Consider the following 23,329-nt stretch of genomic DNA (forward strand, 5'->3'; position numbering starts at 1 on the left):
AACTTGTAACCGGCACTCAGTCTGGACCTGTTAGAGGTCCTGACCGGACGGAGTCGGGGGAGGTGGCTGCTGGCGCTGGGAATGTGTGGGTGGGGCATCGAATCCCCACGGCGATAGGGTATGGCAGCAGATGTTTGTGCGGAGGGCCATATCAACATCTGGGATCGCGCCCCCGCTATCTCCGAGCGGTGGCGCGCTCCGACCCTCCGGTTAGCACCCTCTTACCCGGGGATGAGGGTGATCAGGCCCCTGAGCTCAGGCTGGTCTATTTTAACACTAGATCCGTAGTTAACAAAGCTCCCCTCATCCGTGATCTGATCGAGGAGGAATGTGCGGATCTAGCGTGCATCACGGAAACCTGGCTGGGCTCGGAGGGAGGGGTGCCTCTTACCGAGTTATGCCCTCCAGGTTTCCGGGTGCTGCACCAGCCACGGGCTCAGGGCAGGGGCGGTGGGGTGGCAGTGGTTATTCGGGAGACTTTGTGTCCCCGGGAGGCCACCATTGTCCAGATGGCCGGGAGTGAATCCCTCCTCATGAGATGTGGTCCTCGGGTTCAGTTGGGCTTGTTGCTTACATACCTGGTGCCCAGCTGTGTGGCAACAGCCCTGCCTGAGCTGCTCGACACCCTCTCAGGGTTGGCGGTGGAGTTCCCCAGGCTTATAGTCCTGGGTGACTTCAACCTGCCATCACTGGGAGGGTCGTCGGAGTTAGCTCGGGAGTTCATGGCTTCCATGACAGCCATGGGCATGACCCAGGTTATTGAGGGCCCGACTCATGAGGGGGATCATACTCTCGACCTGGTGTTCCTGTCTGGACAGTGGTTGGATGATCTGGGAGGGGGTTCTCCGTCCATCACCCCTCTGTCATGGTCAGATCATCACCTCCTGAGGCTGGTTTTCCGTCATGCCACCCCCCGCCGCTGGGTGGCGGAACTGACCAGGTGGTTCCGCCCCAGGCGCCTAATGGACCCGGACCGGTTCCAGAGGGCGCTTGGGCCTATACCTATCACCCTTACCCACAGCCCAGTCGATGCCCTGGTGGAGGCCTGGGAAACGGCTGCCACCAGGGCACTCGACTGCGTTGTACCCATGCGACCTCTGACCCGTCGCAGATCCCGCTGGGCCCCATGGTTCTCTGTGGAGCTCCGGGAGATGAAGCGTCGGAGACGAGGTCTAGAGAGCGGTTGGAGGTCCAGCCGATCTGAATCCGACCGATTGCAGTTAAGAACCTTTATAAGGTCTTATCTTGCGGCGATAAGGACGGCGAAGTCTAACTACTTTGCCGCCCTTATCGCGTCCGCAGATAATCGCCCAGCCGCCCTGTTTAGGGTGACTCGCTCCCTCCTTAACCAGGAGGTGAGAGAGGACCCCTTGCAGGGACGAGCCGAGGAGTTTAGTCATCATCTGGTGGACAAAATCGCTCAGATCCGGACCGGCTTGGACTCTGACTGGGCAGAGTCTGATGTGGAGGAACCAGGCGGTCTTGAGCACGTTATCTGGACTGAGTTCGATCCTGTTTCCCCTGATGATGTGGACAGGATCATGGGGAGACTGAGCACCACCACCTGTTTGTTGGATCCGTGCCCCTCCTGGCTAGCTTATGCGGCTCAGGAGGGAACACGAGGCTGGTTCCATGCAGTAATAACTGCTTCCTTGAAGGAGGGTGTCTTTCCTGCCGCCTTGAAGGAGGCGGTGGTGAGACCCCTTCTCAAGAAGCCTGCTTTGGACCCGGCTGTTTTAAACAACTATCGTCCAGTCTCCAACCTTCGCTTTCTGGCGAAGGTTGTTGAGAGTGTGGTGGCGCACCAGCTCCCTCTGTTCCTGGAGGAAACTGATTATCTGGACCCGTACCAATCGGGCTTCAGGCCCGGACACAGCACGGAGACGGCATTGGTCGCGCTGGTGAATGATCTCTGGAGGGCTAGGGACAGGGGTTGTTCCTCTGTCCTGGTCCTATTAGATCTCTCAGCGGCGTTTGATACCATCGACCATGGTATCCTGCTGCGGCGTCTCAGGAGGTTGGGAGTGGGAGGCACCGTTTTACGGTGGTTCTCCTCCTACCTCCGGGGCCGCTCGCAGTCGGTGTTGGCAGGAGGGCAGAGGTCCGCCCCGAGGTCTCTCATTTGTGGAGTTCCTCAGGGGTCAGTTCTCTCGCCCCTCCTGTTCAACATCTATATGAAGCCGCTGGGCGAGATCATTCGTGGTTTTGGGGTGGGGTATCACCAGTACGCTGATGATACCCAACTTTTTCTTTCCACCCCGAACCAACCCAGTGATGCCCTCTCCGCCTGGAGGCGGTTCAGGTCTGGATGGGGAGAAACAGGCTTCGTCTCAATCCCGCCAAGACTGAGTGGCTGTGCATATCGGCGTCTCAGGTTAACCAAGTTATTCCATCCTTAATGATGGGGGGTGAGGTGTTACCCCCCGTTGATAGGGCTCGCAACTTGGGCGTCCTCCTGGATTCACGGCTCAATCTTGAAGACCATATAGGAGCCGTGACCAGGGGGGCTTTTGCACAGGTTCGCCTGGTGCGCCAGTTGCGTCCCTATCTGGACCGGGACACCCTACGCACAGTTACTCATGCGCTTGTGACCTCCCGTTTGGACTACTGTAACGCTCTCTACATGGGGCTGCCCTTGAAGACCACTCGGAGGCTTCAACTGGTGCAGAATGCGGCCGCGCGAGTTGTAATGGGGGTTTCCCGATACTCCCATGTAACACCTCTACTCCGCGAGCTGCATTGGCTTCCGGTTGCCCTCCGGGTGAAATTCAAGGTGCTGGTTATTACCTATAAAGCCCTACATGGCCTGGGTCTGGGTTATTTGAGGGAACACCTGCTGCCGGCATCAAACGCCCTTCGCCCAGTGCGCTCCCACAGGGAGGGTCTGCTCAGGGTTCCGCCGGTGAGAGATTGCCGGCGGGTGACACCCAGGGATAGGGCCTTCTTAGTGGGAGCGCCGGCCCTCTGGAACCAGCTGCCGGTGGAGCTGAGAACTGCCCCCGACCTCCGATCATTCCGCCGGGGCCTGAAGACCTGGCTCTTTGAGCTTTCGGGCCCAGGCTGAGGAGAAATTTTAATTGGGGTTTTTAAGTCTACAGGGTTAATTTAATATTTTTTAATTCGGTTTTTAATTTTTGTATGTTGGATTTTTTAACTCCCTGTAAACCGCCCTGAGTCCTCAGGGAAAGGGCGGTATATAAATTTAACTAAATAAATAAATTTAACTAAATAAATAAGATGACCATCAGGTATAACTACCATGGGCAAGAATCCCTCAGAAGAAATGGAGTAGCCTTCATAGTCAATAAAAGAGTAGGAAAAGCAATACTGGGATACAATCCTCAAAATGACAGAATGATCTCAGTTCGAACACAAGGCAAACCATTCAATATCACAATAGTCCAAGTCTATGCCCCAACCAACAGTGCTGAAGAGGATGAAATTGACCGGTTCTATGAAGCCCTACAGCACCTTATAGAACTAACACCAAAAAATGATGTCCTTATCATCATGGGGGATTGGAATGCTAAAGTAGGAAGCCAAAAGATAAACGGAATAACAGGCAAGTTTGGCCTTGGAGTACAAAATGAAGCAGGGCACAGGCTGATAGAATTTTGTCAAGAGAATACGATGGTCATAGCAAACACTCTTTTCCAACAACCCAAGAGACGGCTCTACACATGGACATCACCAGACGGTCAACACAGAAATCAGATTGACTATGTGCTCTGCAACCAAAGATGGAGAAGCTCTATACAGTCAGTAAAAACAAGACCAGGAGCTGACTGTGGCTCAGACCATGAGCTTCTCATTGCAAAGTTTAGGCTTAAACTGAAGAAAGTAGGGAAAAGCACTAAGCCACTCAGGTATGAATTAAATCATATCCCTGTTGAATATACACTAGAGGTGACAAATAGATTTAAGGAATTAGATCTGATAGACAGAGTGCCTGAAGATAGAGGTTCGCAACATTGTACAAGAGGTAGCAACTAAAACCATCCCAAAGAAAAAGAAATGCAAGAAAGCAAAATGGCTGTCTGAGGAAGCTTTGCAAATAGCTGAGGAAAGGAGGGAAGCGAAAGGCAAGGGAGAAAAAGAAAGATACGCCCAATTAAATGCAGAATTCCAGAGAATAGCTAGAAGAGATAAGAATGCCTTCTTAAATGAACAGTGCAAAGAAATAGAAGAAAACAATAGAATAGGGAGGACCAGAGATCTCTTCAAGAAAATTGGAGAGAGGAAGGGAATGTTTCATGCAAAAATGGGCATGATAAAGGACCAAAATGGCAGGGACCTAACAGAGGCAGAAGAGATTAAGAAAAGGTGGAAAAATTACACAGAGGAACTATACAAGAACGAGCTTAACGTTCCTGATAACCACAATGAGGTGGTCACTGACCTCGAGCCAGACATCCTAGAATGTGAAGTGAAGTGGGCCTTAGAAAAGCTGAGCAACAACAAAGCTAGTGGAGGTGACAGTATTCCAGCTGAGCTATTCAAAATCTTAAAAGACGATGCAGTAAAAGTGCTACACTCAATTTGCCAGCAAATTTGGAAAACTCAACAGTGGCCACAGGGTTGGAAAAGATCATTTTACATTCCAATTCCAAAGAAAGGCAGTGCCAAAGAATGTTCAAACTATCGCACCATTGCACTCATTTCACATGCTAGTAAAGTTATGCTTAAAATCCTACAAGCTATACTCCAGCAGTATGTGTATCGAGAACTACCAGAAGTACAAGCAGGATTTCGAAGAGGCAGAGGAACTAGAGATCAAATTTCCAACATACACTGGATCATGGAGAAAGCTAGGGAGTTCCAGAAAAACATCTACTTCTGCTTCATTGACTATGCCAAAGCCTTTGATTGTGTGGATCACAACAAACTGTGGCAAGTTCTTAAAGAGATGGGAGTACCAGACCATCTTATTTGTCTTTTGAGAAACCTATATGCGGGCCAAGAAGCAACAGTGAGAACTGGACATGGAACCACTGATTGGTTCCAAATTGGGAAAGGAGTCCGGCAAGGCTGTATACTGTCGCCTTGCCTATTTAACTTATATGCAGAGCACATCATGAGAAAGGCAGGGCTAGATGAATCAAAAGTTGGAATTAAGATTGCTGGAAGAAATATCAACAACCTAAGATATGCAGATGATACCACTCTAATGGCAGAAAGTGAAGAGGAACTGAAGAGTCTCTTGTTGCGAGTGAAGAAGGAGAGTGCAAAAGTTGGGTTGAAACTAAACATTAAGAAAACTAAGATCATGGCATCCGGCCCTCTCAATTCCTGGCAAATAGATGGGGAAGAAATGGAGGTAGTGACAGATTTTATTTTCCTGGGCTCCAAGATCACTGCAGATGGGGACTGTAGTCAAGAAATTAAAAGACGCTTGCTCCTAGGGAGGAAAGCCATGGCAAATCTAGAGAGCACACTAAAAAGCAGAGACATCACCCTGTCAACAAAAGTGCGTACAGTCAAGGCTATGGTCTTCCCAGTTGCAATGTATGGCAGTGAAAGTTGGACCATAAGAAAGGCTGAGCGCAAAAGAATTGAGGCCTTTGAACTGTGGTGCTGGAGAAGACTCCTGCGAGTCCCTTGGACTGCAAGGCGATCAAACCGGTCAGTCCTAGAGGAGATCAACCCTGACTGCTCTTTAGAAGGCCAGATCCTGAAGCTAAAACTCAAATACTTTGGCCACCTAATGAGGAGGAAGGACTCACTGGAGAAGAGCCTAATGCTGGGAAAGATTGAGGCCAATAGAAGAAGGGGATGACAGAGAATGAGGTGGCTGGATGGAGTCACTGAAGCAGTAGGCGTGAGCTTAAATGGACTCCAGAAGATGGTAGAGGACAGGAAGGCCTGGAGGAACATTGTCCATAGGGTCGCGATGGGTCGGACATGACTTCGCAACTAACAACAACAAGCAATAGCCTTTATTCTATGTATATGCCTGCTTATTAGCCCCCACCCCAAGCGGCATTATTACAAAGTCAGCTTATTGCCCCCAACAATCTGGGTCCTCATTTTACCTACCTCGGAAGGATGGAACGCTGAGTCAACCTTGAGCCTGGTGGGACTCGAACTTGCACTAATTGCAGGCAGCTGGTGTTACTTAAGGAGGCATTAGCCCACTGCTCCACCAAGGCTTTGTTTTTATGAAGCTCAATCATTTATGTGCTGCTCATCTCGCTATTTCAAACCGGTCAGTCCTAGAGGAGATCAACCCTGACTGCTCTTTAGAAGGCCAGATCCTGAAGTTGAAACTCAAATACTTTGGCCACCTAATGAGAAGGGAGGACTCACTGGAGAAGAGCCTCATGCTGGGAAAGATTGAGGGCAAGAGAAGAAGGGGACGACAGAGAATGAGGTGGCTGGATGGAGTCACTGAAGCAGTAGGCGTGAGCTTAAATGGACTCCAGAAGATGGTAGAGGACAGAAAGGCCTGGAGGAACATTGTCCATGGGGTCGCGATGGGTCGGACACAACTTCACAGCTAACAACAACAACAACAACAACAACACACACACACACACACATATAAAGGACTACCTCCTCATTACAGGTAGTCCTTGACTTGTGACCACAATTGAACCCAAATTTTTTGTTGCTAAGTGAGACAGTTGTTACATGAGCTTTACTCCATTTTACAATGTTTTTGCCACACTTGTTAAGTGAATTACTGCAATTGTTATGTGAGTTATATAGATATAAGTGACTCTGGCTTCCCCATTGACTTTGCTTGTCAGAAGGTCGCAAAAGGGGATCACATGACCCCGGGATGCTGCAACTGTCGTAAATATGAGTCAGTTGCCAAGTAGCCGAATTTTGATCACGTGACCATGGGGATGTTGCAGTGGTCATAAGTATAAAAAAATGGTCCTTTTTCTAGTGCTGCTGTAACACTGAATGGTCACTAAATGAATAGTTGCAAGTCATGAACTACCTGTGAGGTTGTAAAGTTCTGACAATCATAAAACGGGTAGTAAATTCTGCTTTTCAGCAAAAACATAAATTGTGGTCACGTGAGCACAGGACACCGCAACAGATGTAAATGGGGAAGGTTGCTGAGCATCCAAAAGGTGGTCACGTGATCACAAGGAGTGGCGGGGCCAGCCATTGGAATTCAGAACGGACTTGTGTGTATGTTTGGGGAGGACTCCATTGTGAGTTTAAACAGTCACTAAATGAGCGATCATAAGTCAAAGACTACTTCTAACAAGGACTTGCACATTTTGGTTAAAGATCAGAACTGCCTGGTTCCATAAGCTACTTTCCAGAGGAAATGATAGGGAAATGAAAGTAATTTAAGATGGATATTTTTATATTGCAATTATTTAAGGAGAATCCCCAGACACTGAAGTGGTAATTATATTCCACTTCAATATCTTCATGAGATAGAAGTTGGGATTAAATAATTTTCAGTTCTGCAGTGCTTCATCTTCTGTTTAAGAAGAATACATATACTTACGTGGTTCCCCTTTAAATATTAAAATTTAGGACTTATACAGAGGAGATGGGGCTTCCCTCTTCATTATTCCACCCTCAATCTATCTCGCTACACAAGAAAGATCTGAAAACCAGCTGCTTCCCTTTTGGAATCTGACTTGCCCCAAATTCTAGATTAGGGCTAGAAAGAGACATTTCCACTGTGTTTCTTCTTGTCATGCAATTTGAGGTCATGTGATTATCATTTATGACCTTCCCAGATGGCTTCTAACAAGTGAGGTCCATGGGAGAAGTGGGATTCGCTTAACATAGAGGTCCCCAACCCCCAGGCCATGGACCAGTACCGGGCCGTGGCATGCCAGCAACTGGTCCGCACAAACAAGCAAAGCCCCATCAGCGGGATGCAGGCAGCACACAAAACCACGCACCCTCCGGTGCGTGGAAAAACCTCTCTCCACGGAAACGGTCCCTGGTACCCAAAAGGTTGGGGACCACTGGCTTAACAAGATGTGATTCTGTTAACAAGTGTAGTATCACTTCACAACTATGGCAAAAAAAAGACCATTAACCTGGGTGCGACCCACATAACAATCCGCTTTGCTTCGCAACAAAAATTATGGTTCCAATTGTAGCCCTAAGTCAAGGACTACCTGTAATTTCTTTTTAGAAACTTCTTCCAAAGGAGAGAATTGGAGAGAAAGGATCGTGGATGGAGTGGGATAGTCTTGCACTTACACCTTAGTTATAAGGTGGCTTAAGGGGGATTAGAAATACAGATTGTAAGGATCTGCCTCTGTTTCTCTACCATCGTCTGGCATCATTTCAAAAGGAACTTTTATTGGCAGATACAGAATGCAGGAAAATTAGGCAGGACCTAAAGGCGATGCAGAGAGCTGGTTTGGTGCATTGGTTAGGGCACCAGGCTAGAAACCAGGAGACCATGAGTTCTAGTCCTGCCTTAAAAACTAGATGGGTGATTTTGGATGAGTCATTCCCTTTCAGCCCTAGGAAGAAAGCAAGGGAAAACCACTTCCAAAAGAGACTTTTTCTTTCAGTCATCAGGAATTAACACCGATTCAAGGAGGGAGGGAGGGAGGGAGGGAGGGAGGGAGGGAGGGAGGGAGGGAGGGAGGGAGGGAGGGAAAGGAAGGAAGGAAGGAAGGAAGGAAGGAAGGAAGGAAGGAAGGAGGGAAGGAAGGAAGGAAGGAGGAATGATGGGGAGAAAAAGAAAGAAAGAGAGAGAAGGGAAGAGAGAGAGAGGAATGGAAGGAAGGAAGGAAGGAAGGAAGGAAGGAAGGAAGGAAGGAAGGAAGGAAAGAAGGAAGGAAAGAAGGAAAGAAAGAAAGAAGATGGAGCAGGAGGTTGAATCCCTCCTGCAGAGTTTAGCATTTTCAGAACCTGAAAAGGACTACATTTGGAAAAGAGAGGTGTTTGTTCAAGACACTTTCTCCCGAGAGAGAGAGAGAGAGAAACATTACACTAGGTCTTTTTATCACTGTCTTGAATCTTTGCCAATGTACACAATCCATTACTGCAACGTTAGAAATTCACAAAGCGCTGCGATAGCAGTGGTGCTCCATTATTCACTTCCAGCCCTTGGGCTGCGTCAAGAGAGAGACCCTTAAAAAAAGAGCGGGCATCTATTTTTCATTCAGACCTGAAACAGCTTCCCCTATTACACGGTCCCATTCAGAAACCCCAAAGTGGAACAGACTTTGGGTTAGGACAGGGGTGTCAAACTCAATTTCATTGAGGGCGGCATCAGCATTGCGGTTGCCCTCAGGGGGCCGGGTGGGTGTGGCCAGGGTGGGCGTGGCCTACTGGGTGGGCGTGGCTAGAGTGTGTATGGCCTACTGGGTGGGCATGGCCAGCTCTACATCGTTCGCATCAAGGGTGCCTATGGGGGCCTGGGCTGGAGTGGGACAGATCTGAGGGTCTCTGGCAGAAGGAGGGTCTCTGGGCCAGGGCCAAGGTAGAGGGGGCCGTTCCCTCACTGTTTCCAGGATGGCTTCGGGGGCCACAATAAACCACTTCGTGGGCCGGATCCGGCCCCTGGGCCTTGTGTTTGACATGTCTGGGTTAGGCAAAAGGAAGATTTCGAGGAGTGGAAAATAAACTTTAAATTTGGGGTTGTTTTTTTTTTGAAGAATACTCATTTGGAATAAGCTAAGAAGGCAGGCAGATATGGCCCTGGCAGCAAGGAAGGAGTAAGCAACCCGCTAAAATAAGGGAGGGAAGTTTCAGAAAAGATGACAAGTTGTCCTCACTTAGTGACCGTTCAGAGTTACCACGGCTCTACTTTGGAAGCACTTACAACCTGGATTGTAAGTTATGATAGTTATCCCCCACCTCATTAATCTCACAAAATTGTCCTCACAAAATCCGGCACTTGGCAACATGGCTGCATTTATCCCTGTTTGCAATCTCCCATGGTCACATGACCATGTTCTATGGTAATTTTGCCAAAAAAGGGCCTTCCGGTTTGCAGCCAAAGCATGCTCATGGCAAACCATCGGATAGCTTAGGGTACACGACGTTTGCTTAATGACCGCAGCGTTTGCTTGAAGACCACGGATTCGCTTAACAACCACCCCAAAGTGAACTTGGTTTTGATCACCTAATGGTCTTATGACCATCACAACTTACAACTGTGACAGGACCAGCAAGTTAAAACCAGCTAGGTTAGCTAACCTCCAATTCCCTAAATGTCTATGGAAATTAACTCAGTCATCCAGGTCGTGGTTGTCCCAAAGTTGCTTTTTCAGGAGGCAACTGGACATTCCGGTTTTTCTTTGAAGAGGTTTTGCTTCTCAGCCAAGAAGCTTCTTCAGCTCTTGTGTGGGAGTATGAATGGATTTCCAGAAAACATTTCAGACAACAGGAACCATCTGCGCTTTAGTTTGAGATGCAGACACAGACTCATCCCCAACAGCCTGTGCCTCAACAGTGCAGGGACACAGGGCAGAAAACATCCTGTAGCCACAAAGGCTCCACACCCATTTGCTCTACTCAGAGGACCCTGAGGTCACAGGCAAACCTCCAAGTGGCCTCAGCGTCTCTCCAAAAGAAGGCAAATGACCAGCTGTCTGCAAGGGGTATAAATCCTTCCATTCCCCACCATCCAGTCAGAGCCGAAGAAGCTTCTTGGATGAGAAGGGAAAGGTCTTCAAAGAAAAACAAGAAAGTCCAGTTGCCTTTTGCAAAAAGCACCTTCGGGACTCCAATTCGCTTAAGGCCTCTCCCTGATTGGATCATGAATCTAGAGCTTGGCTACCTTGACTATACAGGAAGTCCTCGACGTACGACCACAATTGAGCTCAAAATTTCTATTCTTAAGCAAGACAGTAGAAAAGTGAGTTTTGCCCCATTCTACCAGCTTTCTTGTCACAGTTGTTAAAGGAATCAATGCAGTTATTAAATTAATAGCACGGATGTTAAGAGAAACTGGCTTCCCTATTGATTTGGCTGGTCAGAAGGTCCCAAAAACGGATCATATGACCTGGGGGACTGCAACCGTCATAAACACATGCCAGTTGACAAGCATACAAATTTTGATTGTGTGACCACGGGGATGCTGCAACTTGTCGTAAGTGTGAAAAACAGCCATCAGTCACTTTTCTTTGAATGGTCACTAAATGAATGGTTGTAAGTTGAGGACTACTACCTGTGATTGGCTGAGCTGGGGAAAGGAAGCAGTACCAAATTATTCATTCGGGAGCCATTGCGTTCTTTTCATTTTTAAAACTTGAAACCATCCAAGGCAAAAGGTGAGACAGTGTGACGTATGTAGGGCCATATATTCCATCTTTCGAAAATCAGAGGATGATGAAGAAAAATGTTGAAAGAAGGAAGAACATATAAGCTAGCCAAAGGATTTTTTTCAAACGGGTCTCCGAAAGCAGAATACATGTAGTCCTCGACTTACAACAGTTTGTTTAGTAACCATCCGAAGCTGCAACGGTACTGAAAAAAGGGACTTATGACCATTTTTTCACACTTATGACCATGTCAACGCTGCAAACGAACTTGGCTAAAGCCATTTTTCTTCATTTCCGGGAAGGGGGATTGAGCATTTCTTAATTTAGACAAAACAACAAATTGTTCTGTGGGAACCAAGGTCATCGCTACTTGAGTTTTGGCAGGCTGAAGCTTTCGTTAGAAAGCCCGCCAAAGTAGTTTGTTGAGGAATGTGATTTGTGACATATTGCTGGAGGGTGGGAAACTTAACTTTGTAACATTGTAACCTTTGGGTGAAAACTTCAGCCTTGGTTTCACTTTTGAATATGCTGATATTTTGTAGTAGCCAAATAAATATGTTCTCTAAGGAAACCTCTTGCCTTGGAGTTCTTTATCTTCTGGTCTCATCTATCGGAACCATGACAGCTGGAACATATAAGGTGGCCAAAGGCTTTTTCAAACAAGTCTCCAGAAGCAGAATCCACGTAGTCCTCAAAGTTACAACGGTACTGAAAAAAGTGGCTTAGGACCATTTTTCACACTTAGGACCATTACAGCATTTCATTTCATTTTCATTTCATTTTATTAAATTTATATGCCGCCCTTCTCCCTGAGGACTCAGGGAGGCTCACAACAATAAAAATTAAAAAAACATAAAGTAAAAAATTTAAAAGAGAATTAAACAATAAATATGAAATTACAAAACAATTTAACCCAGTAAAAGCCTAATTAAAAATCGTAGTCAGTCCAGGCCCGCTTGTTCGAACAACCAGGTCTTCAGGTCACGGCAGAAGGACTGAAGGTCAGGGGCCGTCCGCAGCTCTGGAGGCAACTCGTTCCAGAGGGTCGGTGCGCCCACAGAGAAGGCTCTCCCCCTGGGGGTCGCCAGCCGGCATCCCCATGGTCATGTGATTTACATTCAGATGCTTGACAACTGGCTCATATCTATGAGAGTTGCAGTGTCCCGGGGTCATGTGATCATATTTTGAGACCTTCTGACTTTGGGGAAGCCAAAGTCACTTAACAACCCTGCTACTAATTTGACAACTGCAGTGATTCCCTTAGCAAACGTGGCAATAACAGTCGTAGAATGGGGCAAAAGTCACTTAACACATTTCCCACTTAGCAACATAAATTCTGGGCTCAATTGTGGTGGCCAAGTTGAGGACTGCCTGTCCTGGGTACCCATCAAGTCTGCAGCAGGTGTCTAAGCAAAGTTGTTTAGCTCAGGTGTCTACAGCAAAGTTCTTCACCGGGTGGAAAAAGAAAGCCAAATGCACAACGTTGTGTAGGTAACAAGAACGACACAATGGCCTTACGCTCTATCGTGTATCTACCTCAGTCTCCTTGGTTAAATGGGAGTGAAGAGATTAAGAGGTACGGGGAGGCTAATGCTCCATCCTTTGGCAATCTTGTTCTTTGTTTGGGAAATGTCAGGAAAGGTTAATCAAACATTTTGTTTTTACAATCATTTTCTAGCCCACACAGCAACTAGCAAGAGATGTCTCTTCTCTGTCTATGAAATCCAAACCCCTTTTTGAAAAGCACCTATCAGCCTTTGAAAAAAGAAATAAGAGGCAGACAGGAAAGGGGTGATGGCTACACCTGACTGGCCTTGTGTGGGCTCAGAAGCTAAATGGAGTCAGTTGTAGTTAGGACCTGGTAAAGGTAAAGGTAAAGGTTCCCCCGCACATGCGTGCTAGTCGTTTCCGACTCTAGGGGCCGGTGCTCATCTCCATTTCAAAGCCGAAGAGCCAGCGCTTGTCCGAAGACGTCTCCGTGGTCATGTGACTGGCATGACTAGACGCCAAAGGCGCACGGAACGCTGTTACCTTCCCACCGGAGTGGTCCCTATTTTTCTACTTGCATTTTTATGTGCTTTCGAACTGCTAGGTTGGCAGAAGCTGAGACGAGTAATAGGCACTCACTCTGTTACGCGGCACTCGGGATTCGACCCGCCAAACTGCCGATCTTCTCTGACTGACAAGCTCAGCCTTCCTAACCCACTGACCCACCGCGTCCCTATTAGGACCTGATAGAGACCTCCAAAAACCCTAGGATGGAAGGTTTGAGTGGGAAGTTAAAAACCATCAATGAAGAACGCAATGGAAAACCAAGACCTGCATGGATCCTTCAGCTACTAGACTCGTATTCATGGAATCATAGGGTTGGAAGGGATCCTGGAGATCTTCCAGTTCAAAGCAGGACAAAAGGTTGTCCAATCTTTTCTTGAAAGCCTCCAGCAACAGAGCACCCACAACTCCAGGAGGCATGCTGTTCCATTGCTTAATGTCAGGAAAATCCTCTTTATTTCCAGTTTAGGTCTCCCTCTGAGGAGCTGCCTCTCATTGATTCTTGTCCTACCCACAATACTATGGAGAGTAAATCAAGGTCCTCTTCCATGAGGCAACCCTTCAAGTGTTCCAAAGAAGCTTTCCCAAAAGGCAACTGGATCTTCTTCTTTTTTTCCTTTAAGACGTTTTGCTTCTCATCCAAGAAGCTCCTTCAGTTCTGAAACTTGAACTGAAGAAACATCTTGGGTGAGAAGCAAAACAGTTTCAAGGAACATTACCCCCCCACCCCCCCACCCCAAAGAAAGTCCAGTTGCCTTTCGGAAAAGCACCTTTGGGACAACCATGACCAGAATGATTTATAATCTCCATAGACATTCAGCCCTACAAGTAAGGCTGTAAGCCTTCCAGTTGCTCTCAATAGTGAGATGTTGTTGTTGTTAGTTGCGAAGTCGTGTCCAACCCATTGCAACCCCATGGACAATGTTCCTCCAGGCCTTCCTGTCCTCTATCATCTTCTGGAGTCCATTTAGGCTCACGCCTACTGCTTCAGTGACTCCATCCAGCCACCTCATTCTCTCTCATTCCCTTCTTCTCTTGCCCTCAACCTTTCCCAGCATTAGGCTCTTCTTCCAGTGAGTCCTTCCTACTCATTAGGTGGCCGAAGTATTTGAGTTTTAGCTTCAGGATCTGGCCTTCTAAAGAGCAGTCAGGGTTGATCTCCTCTAGGACTGACCGGTTTGAAATAGCGAGATGAGCAGCACATAAATATAATAAATAAATAAAATAAGTCTCCCAGATTTGCTCTCGATAGCGACATGAGCAGCATATGAATTTAATAAATAAATAAAATTGGAAGACTATCACATCACCCCTAGGCCTTCTCTTTGTTATACTTAGACATATCTAGTTCCTACAATCGTTCATCATCATTTTAGCCTCCAGAGCTCTTATCACTTTTGTTACTCTTCTCTACATTCTTTCTAGAGTCTCAGCATCTTTTTTATAATAATAATAATAATAATAATAATAATAATAATAATAATAATAATAAGAAGAAGAAGAAGAAGAAGAAGAAGAAGAAGAAGAAGAAGTTGGAAGGGACCTTGGAGGTCATCTAGTCCAACCCCCTGCTAAGGCAGGAAACCCTATACCATTTCAGACAAATGGCTGTCCAGTCTCTTCTTCTTTTGTATTACATTTATATGGAAAACCAGTCAAAGGCTTAAGAACCGGTCCACTGTACATTGAAGTGACTTCTTTATCTTCCTTAGCTCTTCTCCTCTTGAATCTTCCCACATAACTATTTATCTACAGTTTTTTCCCAGTCTTACCCCCTTCTTTATAGGAAGGGCGATTCCCTGCTCAGAAAAGCAAAATAAGCAAGGAAAAAACTCTCAGACAAAAGTCATGCAGAATACCTCTTCCTTTTTTGTCAACTGATGGTTACCAATTTCACCCAAAATTATTTCTGGAGAATTTTTCCCCTCCCACCATAAGTGTGTACGTGTTTAGACAGGTGATCCTCGACTTAAAATCATTCATCTAGAGAATATTCAAAGTTACAATGAAAGTGCAAAAAAAGAGACTTATGACTCATCCTTTCACTTAAAAAATGTCCCCAGCATCCCCCAGAGTCACGTGGTCAAAATTCAGATGCTTAGCCATTAGCATTTATTTATGACAACTGCAGCATCCTGGGTCATTTGTTCATCCTTTGCGAACTTCACAGTCAGCTTCCAACAAGCAAGGTCAATGGGGAAGCCAGAGTGACCATGATTTACTTAGCCACTGCAGTGATGTCAGGTGCAAAAAAAATCAGGAGTCAAGGCGGTTCAAATGAATACAGGTTTATTACAGGCTAATGGTCGCTACAAGAATCTGAACTACTAACAGTCAAAGCAAATTAGTGGTAGATAAGAGTCAACAGAGTTCACGATGGGCTGGATGTAGATCTCTTGTGGACTCAAAGGGATTCGAGACTGTTGATGCATTTGACCCCTCCCTTGGGCTCAGGATGGTCATCTCCTGCAAGTGATTCACTTAACAGCAATGCCAAAAAAGGCCATAAAATTGGGTGTGACTTACTTGCTTAGCAATGGAAATGCTAGTCCGAGTAATGGTCATAAAGGGAGGACTATGAACATGGACATGCATGCTCATATACGTAGATGTGGCTCTTGATATTCACAGGAATTCTCTTTCAGACAAGGCTGGAGTCTAGTAAATCCACAAATAATTGGGCACAGACAAACACACTTTACCCATGTATAAAAAAAACTGTCCAAAATTTTCAGCATGCATCACATACACCAAAATGGACTCAAAGGAGTGAATGTATAAGGCTTTTCAGAGGTCACATACATATTTCCAGACTATGGTTATTTGTAACTGCAGATAATGAGATTGCAAATAATAAGGGCTTGCCAGAACGTAGGTACATACACTTTCCTAAAGTCACACTACAAAAAAAAGAGCAAGGCTAGAAAAAAATAATAATGGATTTAATAAGTGGCAATTAAAATTAATTGCCTGTAAAATAAGGTTCCCCATTTTGAAAAATAGTTGTTTCCCTGTTTGCACATACTGTTCTCCCTCTCTTATGCACAACGAGAAACACACAAATACTCACCTTTCAGCAGCAAGTACAAAAATAGTGAGACAGAAAAAGGCTGGAGATTGAATGAGACTGGAAAGAGGGATGGAAAGAGAAAGAGGCGGAAGGAACAAAACTTCACGGAAATAAAGTGAAGGGGAGAATCATTTGTCAGGAGAGAAAAGAGAAGAGGAAGCAAGATTTTTTATTTTTATTTTTTATTTTTAATTCCATTTATATCCCGCCCTTCTCCGAAGACTCAGGGCGGCTTACAAGCTTAGCAGTAGCCTTCATTCTATGTATATGCCTGCTTGTTAGGGCTTTCACACTCACCCCAAGCGGCATTATTACAAAGTCAGCTTAATTGCCCCCAACAATCTGGGTCCTCATTTTACCTACCTCGGAAGGATGGAAGGCTGAGTCAACCTTGGTTACAAAGGGTTAAATTTCCAGACAAACAGCCTCTTCCAAAATTGGAGCTGGTCTTCAAAGATGTCCACACTTTGCAGCCAGATATCAACAGGCATCTGTTTATTCCTTAACATCTAATAATTTCTTTGATGCTTATTCCTGTCTTATCAAAGACCCTTCCTCAATTCATCTGATCAATCTTTTGGATTCATTTGATCAAAGCTTTGTCTTCCTATCAGATGGATGAGTACAAGTAGTCCTTAACTTACGACCACCCTTGAGCATTTCAGTTGCTAAGCGAGACAGTTGTTGAATGGGTTTCGCCCCATTTTACGACTTTTCTTGGGTTAGATGTTAAGCGAATCACTTAAGTTATTAACACGGTTGTTAAGTGAATCTGGCTTCCCCATTGACTTTGCTTGTCAGACGGCCACAAAAGGGGATCACATGATCCCGGGGGACAACCCCCATAAATATCATTCAGTTGCCAAGCGTCTGAATTTTTTTTATATAATATATTTTATTGCTTTTTTAAAAAACACATACATCACTTAATAATTGGTGTCTGGGTTACATTTGTAAAACAATCACTAACTACTGAGTTCTATAATCCATAATCCACATAATAGTTTTAGTTGATTTCCTCTTTTCCCAAAATATCCTCTTTTGCAAACATTGAGTTATTGTTTTGATAGAAAACAATTAAATATATATATTTTCCCCAATAGTCCTAAAAATAATAATCACATCAATATAATACTTCTTTTCTATTTCTTTAACCATATTCAAACAAATGTTTCTTTTTTAAGTATTCTCTCTGATAAGTCCCATCATCTATTTTCTTAGTTTCCACTTTAGTCTTTTTCTTTTGCCAAGTGTCTTTCTTAATCAATGTATTTTGCTGAATCAAAAGGTTTTTCCGTATGTTCCTAAATGTTACTGTAGATATAAAAAGTAAATCAGGAGAAGGGTCTTTGCACGGGACTTCTGCCTTTCCATGTTTATTGAAAATCTTTTTTTCTTTTTCTTTCTCTCCGCTTCTCTTATCATTTCCTTTTCTCTCCACAGTCCATTTTATTCAATTTTCTTTTCTTGTTCTCGGATTTATTTTGTAGTCTTAAGGGATAAGTTGTTCTTTCCAATTCTTGTAAATTTTTTTCCACTAGGATTAAATCATATTTCCTTGTTTTGTTAAGTTCCATCTTTAAGTCTCTATTCTCAATTCTATATCCATTTATCTGTTTTATCTGCTCCTTCTCTGTTGTTGTTTTCTGGGAATTTTTTTGTTGTAGAATTAACTTGGAAATAGATTGACTTATATTTTCAAAGTTGTTTTGGGTTTCTTTGTGGCTTAAAGTCATTGTTATTTGAATTAATTGCAGTATACTATATATCTCCTCTTGTGAAGGATTTATGTTTTCTTGATACATTCTTTCTACATGTCTCTGATCCATGATAGCCCAGAATTTGACTTTTCCTCTTCCTTTCTTTTCTCTGCAAATAGCTTTAGAGTCCCAGTTAGATAGATATTTGTAATCCAAACAGTTCAAAAAAGATTTTTCTGAAATTTATAATTCTCTTTGTCTACAGCCCAGATTATTGTCTTTTTTTTGGTAACAGCTGTTCTTTCTTGTTAAAGCTTTGAAGGTCACAGACACAGATTAGCTTTTCCCAGGTTTTGCCAAGTGTTATATATTAAAGCCATACCTGTCATAGTCTTCATCCACCACTAGGTGTCAGCAACTATTTGTTTTTCAATTTCCAAAATGAACAATTATCTTTAAAATGAGAGTCTTAACCATTCAAACAATTTTAGATTTATCCTGTTTTAAGTTTTAAGTTTCAGGTTTTATATTTATTTCACTTCTATATATTTTGATCCTTCATATGAAAAGATTAATTTGCCGCTTCCGTTACTATAAGGGTAGGGCAGAAATCCTCCTCCTTCCCTTTTGGAGGTATTTTGCTTCTTGGGGATCTGTTCCAGGAAATTAAATGTAAAATAGAAAAGAGAAGATCACATTCCTCACCCAGTTTCAAGCACACTGTTCACAGTTGTGCTGGTTAGTGCTTTTGGACTTCAGTTGCTAGTAGCTTGGGCTGGTAGATGCAATATGGCCAGCCTTTCTCCTATCGGGTTAGAAGGCTTTCCCCAAGTCAAAGAGAACAGCCACCGCCATTCCAGAATCACTTGAGCACCCTTCTTTCTTCATCACCTCTCCGGGGTGACTTAGACCCATTTAGGGTCCCTGGGCAGGGCGAAATTAGCCATGGGGGTGCAGAGAATCCGCAAGCCCGTGACCGGTCACTATTGCACAAAACCGGAAGTCCCAAGCATCTGAATTTTGATCATGACCATGGGGTGCTGTAACACTTGTAAGTGTGAAAAATGATCATAAATCACTTTTTCCAGTGCTGTTGTAACTTTGAATAGTCACTGAGTGTAAGTTGAGGACTACCACCTATATGCTTGTATGCCCTAAATGCCCCCTTAAAAATAAGTCAACAATATAAACTCCCAGCATTTAAAAATGGAGGAGACACAGAAACAATAGTATGATAACTGTCATCCCAATTCTAGATAATTGCGATAGAATGGACCTTTTTTTGAACTGTAGTTTTGCCAAACCTGCACTGACAACACAAGATCTTAATATGGCACAGTTGTTATGACCATGTTCCTTCAAAAGAAGTAAACACTTACCTAGAAACATGCAGTATCAGCAGCAAGTAGAAGACAAAAAAGAGGTTGTGGGTATACCAAAATATGTCATAATCTGAAACCCTGCAAAGACCAAAAGAATAAATAAATTACCGGGCAATCAAAGAGTTTTCCATTGTTCTGTGCGCAGTGCTGAGTAAGCCGAAATTTAACTACTCAGACCTGGACTTATTCCAGAGGGTTGTGTTTTGCTTTTTTTTCCAGTTTCCTTCTAAAAGAAAGGCGTTTCAAAGAAAATACACAATTGTTTACCCCCAGAGTATTTTGTGCAAAAGAAAACATTTTCTAAAAATAAATAAATAAATAAAGGGTAAGGAAAAAGAGAAAAATGAGAGAGAAATGACAACATTTTTTTCAAATACTTAATTGGATGTTAACACAGAAACATGTCAAGGTCTGTCCTCCATCATTTTGGAGTGTAGGATACGGAATAATGGATATAGGAATAATGGATTTCAGATATCATTATTATATCAGAAAGGCAGATACCGAATGAAACTTAGAAGACATTTCTTAACAGTAAGACCCGTTTGACAAGGCAATCAATTATCTTGAGAAATGGTGAAGTTCTCTTTCAATTAAAATTTGGAAAGTTATATTTTGGGAATGGTTTAATTTTGGATTCCTGTACTAAGCAAGTGGTTGGACTTGATAATTTCAAGGACCGGATCCAGCATTATGACCAATGCTTGGAATATAGAATAATAGAGTTGGAAGGGACCTTGGAGGTCTTCTAGTCCAACCCCTGTTCAAAAAGGAGACACTACACCATTTCAGACAAATGATTGTCCAGTCTTTTTTTGAAAGCCTCCAGTGATGGAGCACTCACAACCTCTGAAAGCAAGTTGTTCCGTTGGTTGATTGCTCTCAAACAAAACTAACCCCCCCAAAAAACATTAAAAATGTTAATTAAAAAGAACAAAAGACAAAAACACACACTATCCCCTCCTAGTTGAACACTGACAACTGTATTGCAACAGTAACAGCTTTCCTCCTTGCGAAAGAGGTCCAAAATTTGTAAGCTTCTGCATCTATTTCCAACCCAACTGAGTTGTAATATATTGCATATATGAAATTAAAAAATAGTCAACAGGTTAATAATAATAATAATAATAATAATAATAATAATAATAATAATAATAATAATAATAATAATAATAATAATAATAATAATAAGAAGAAGAAGAAGAAGAAGAAGAAGAAGAAGAAGAAGAAGAAGAAGTTGTTGGAAGGTACCTTGGAGGTCATCTAGTCCAACCCCCTGCTCAGGCAGGAAACCTTATACCATTTCAGGCAAATGGCTGTCCAGTCTCTTCTTAAAAACCCCCAGCGTTGGAGCATTCACCACCTTTGGAGGCAGGTTGTTCCACTGGTTAATTGTTCTAACTGTCAGGAAGTTTCTCCTTAGTTCTAGGTTGCTTCCCTCCTTGACTAGTTTCCATCCATTGCTTCTTGTCCTGCTTTCAGGTGTTTTGGTTAAACAACAACAAAGCTAAAGTTCAAGGCACTCCATTAACAATCTGTTATTGTAATGTGTTGTGATTCAGGGCCAGCCTGTGGGTTCGGCAGTTGGGTCGGATGATTCAGAGGAGGAGGAGGGGGTGTTGGAGAGCCTGCAGAGGATAGCCCTGAGGCTCCGCAGAGCCCTCAGCCAGGCCCCTCTCATCTGGTTACTACGCAGACCCAGCTGTGTGAGCCTGACAGCGTGGATGAAGATGACCCACAGCTGGCCCTGTTCAAGGACACCCTACGCAGGAGGCAGTCAATCAGGAGTAAACAGAGGAAGGCAATGGGGCACCTCAGAAGGAGGCAGAGAGAAACCACACCTTGAACTGTTTAAAAGGGGAATGTGTGGGAGGGCTGGTTTGCTGAAGGCAACCATTTGAATAGCTCCTGTTTCATGGTTCGTGTTTCTGTTTTGCTCTGTTTTATGTCAATAAATTTGGCAGGCTTAGTTCCAGCCTCTTGCCGTTTTGTAAAGGGGTTGTCCCTGCCTTTTCTGCAGGGCCGGTAGTAGGCTGGTACAGAACATAATGTCTGTATTGAATTACAGGGGTTCCCAACTCCTGGTCCGAAATCCAGTGCCGGGTTGTAGTCTGTTCGGACCTGAGCTGTAGAAGTGGTATGTGTACACACGCACGAACATGCACACAATCCTGCATTTGTGAAAGCAGTGTACAAATACATGTGAAACCATCCTCTCCCCCCCCCCGATACACAGCTGCCACCTCAGTCAGTCCACTGTTGTACTGTTTTCCTTTTGTTTGTTTCTTTTCACATCTTTTTTTCCTCATCCTTGTCAGGCAATATTTGCATAGGCAATATTTTACCTCAGTGTTTCCCAACCTTGGCTATTGGAAGATGTGTATACTTCAACTCCCAGAATTCCCCAGCCGGCATTGCTGGCTAAGCATTCTGGGAGTTGAAGTCCACACATGTTCAAGTGGCCAAGAAAGGGAAATGCTGTTTTTTCCATGTTTGAACCCAACCCATGAAGAGTTAAACCAAGGCTTGGTATTGTGGTCAGATTGAATCTCACCTAATGGCATAAGTGGATGCAGTAGACATTAGGAACAAGACTAGCACCATAAGGACACCGGTTAATCCAGGAACTGAAAGAAAAGCACACACAATAGTTATAAATTGTATTTTTAAAATGGGCGTTTCCCTTGGCCCTACTATAAAAAATTACAGTGGTTATAACCAGATGTTTTAGACCAGGAACAGTTAGCCCTCTTTGATTTTAATGGTTTTATTTGAAATATTACTACTTCTGGATCCACTGGGTACACTTTTAAACATCCTGTCCACCTGAGCAGGAGAGAAAAGGGAATGAAGGCTAGATTGATGAAAGGAAAATTCATTTACAGGTAGTCCTTGATTTACGGAATTTGAGCCCCAAAATTTCTGTGGCTAAGCGAGACAGCTAAGTGAGTTTTGTCCCATTTTACCTTTTTTGCCACAGCTGTTAAGCGAATCTCTGCAGTTGTTAAGTTATTAAGACGGTTGTTAAGTGAATCTGGCTTTCCCATTGACTTCGCTAGTCAGAAGGTCACAAAAGGTGATGACATGATCCCGGGACACTGCAACCATCATAAATACGTGCCAGTTGCCAAGCATCCCAAATTTTAATCAAGTGACCCCAGGGATACTTCAAAGGCTGCAAATGTGAAAAAAAAAAGGTCATAAGTCACTTTTTTCAGTGCCGTTGTAACTTCGAACAGTCACTAAATGAATGGTTATAAAATGAGGACAACTTGTACATACCACTGACCGTAACAGGACTTTGAGATTTCTTGCAGCTAATTGGTTCCATTGATTTCAAAGAGATTTCGGCTATTTGGGGTGAACCAATGATGCTGAAATCAGTGGGATGTAACTATTTCCATCTCAAGTTCTTTGGAGTCTTTTGGAATACAAGTAATCACTTAGCAACCAGAATCAAGACTTGCAGCTCCGTCAGTAAACGTTGCAGTCAGCTAAGCAGAAGATCACATGACACCCAACAGGCTCATGAAAGCACTTCCCCTTTGGTCAATAAATGAGATATCATGCGACTATGTCTTGCCAGTTTATTTCTATAGGAAGCCAATGGTGATCATGTGACTTGGGATGCTGCAATGGTTGCAAAACATTGCAACGGTCCAGCTGTTAAGTGGATCTGGCTTCCCCCATTGGCTTTGCTTGTCAGAAGGTCACAAAAGGGGGCCATGTGACCCTGGGACACTGTATAAATATGAGTCAGTTGCCAAGTGTCCGAATTTTGATCATGTGACCCTGGGGATGCTGCAACAGTCATAAGTGTGAAAAACAACCATGTCACTTTTTTCAGGGCTGTTGTAAATTTGAACAGTCACTGAATGAATGGTTATAAGTCAAGGACTACCTGTATGGTCCATCCAA

At 44.1% G+C, this 23,329-nt stretch overlaps 1 protein-coding gene across 1 annotated transcript in view; it reads right to left on the bottom strand.

Annotated features, from left to right (window-relative positions):
- The window catches only part of NOX4 (NADPH oxidase 4), a gene marked incomplete at its 5' end in the record, with an annotated part of 140,689 nt that overhangs the window by 90,253 nt on the left and 27,107 nt on the right, over positions 1 to 23,329 (bottom strand). Inside the window, 2 exons of the mRNA XM_081326273.1 lie at positions 19,409 to 19,489; positions 21,966 to 22,038. Coding sequence (XP_081182399.1) covers positions 19,409 to 19,489; positions 21,966 to 22,038 — 154 coding nt within the window. The remainder of the gene's footprint in view (positions 1 to 19,408; positions 19,490 to 21,965; positions 22,039 to 23,329) is intronic.

The sequence above is a fragment of the Vipera berus genome (assembly GCF_964194415.1).
Source record: "Vipera berus genome assembly, chromosome: 4".
In the NCBI taxonomy this organism is placed as follows: Eukaryota; Metazoa; Chordata; class Lepidosauria; order Squamata; family Viperidae; genus Vipera; species Vipera berus.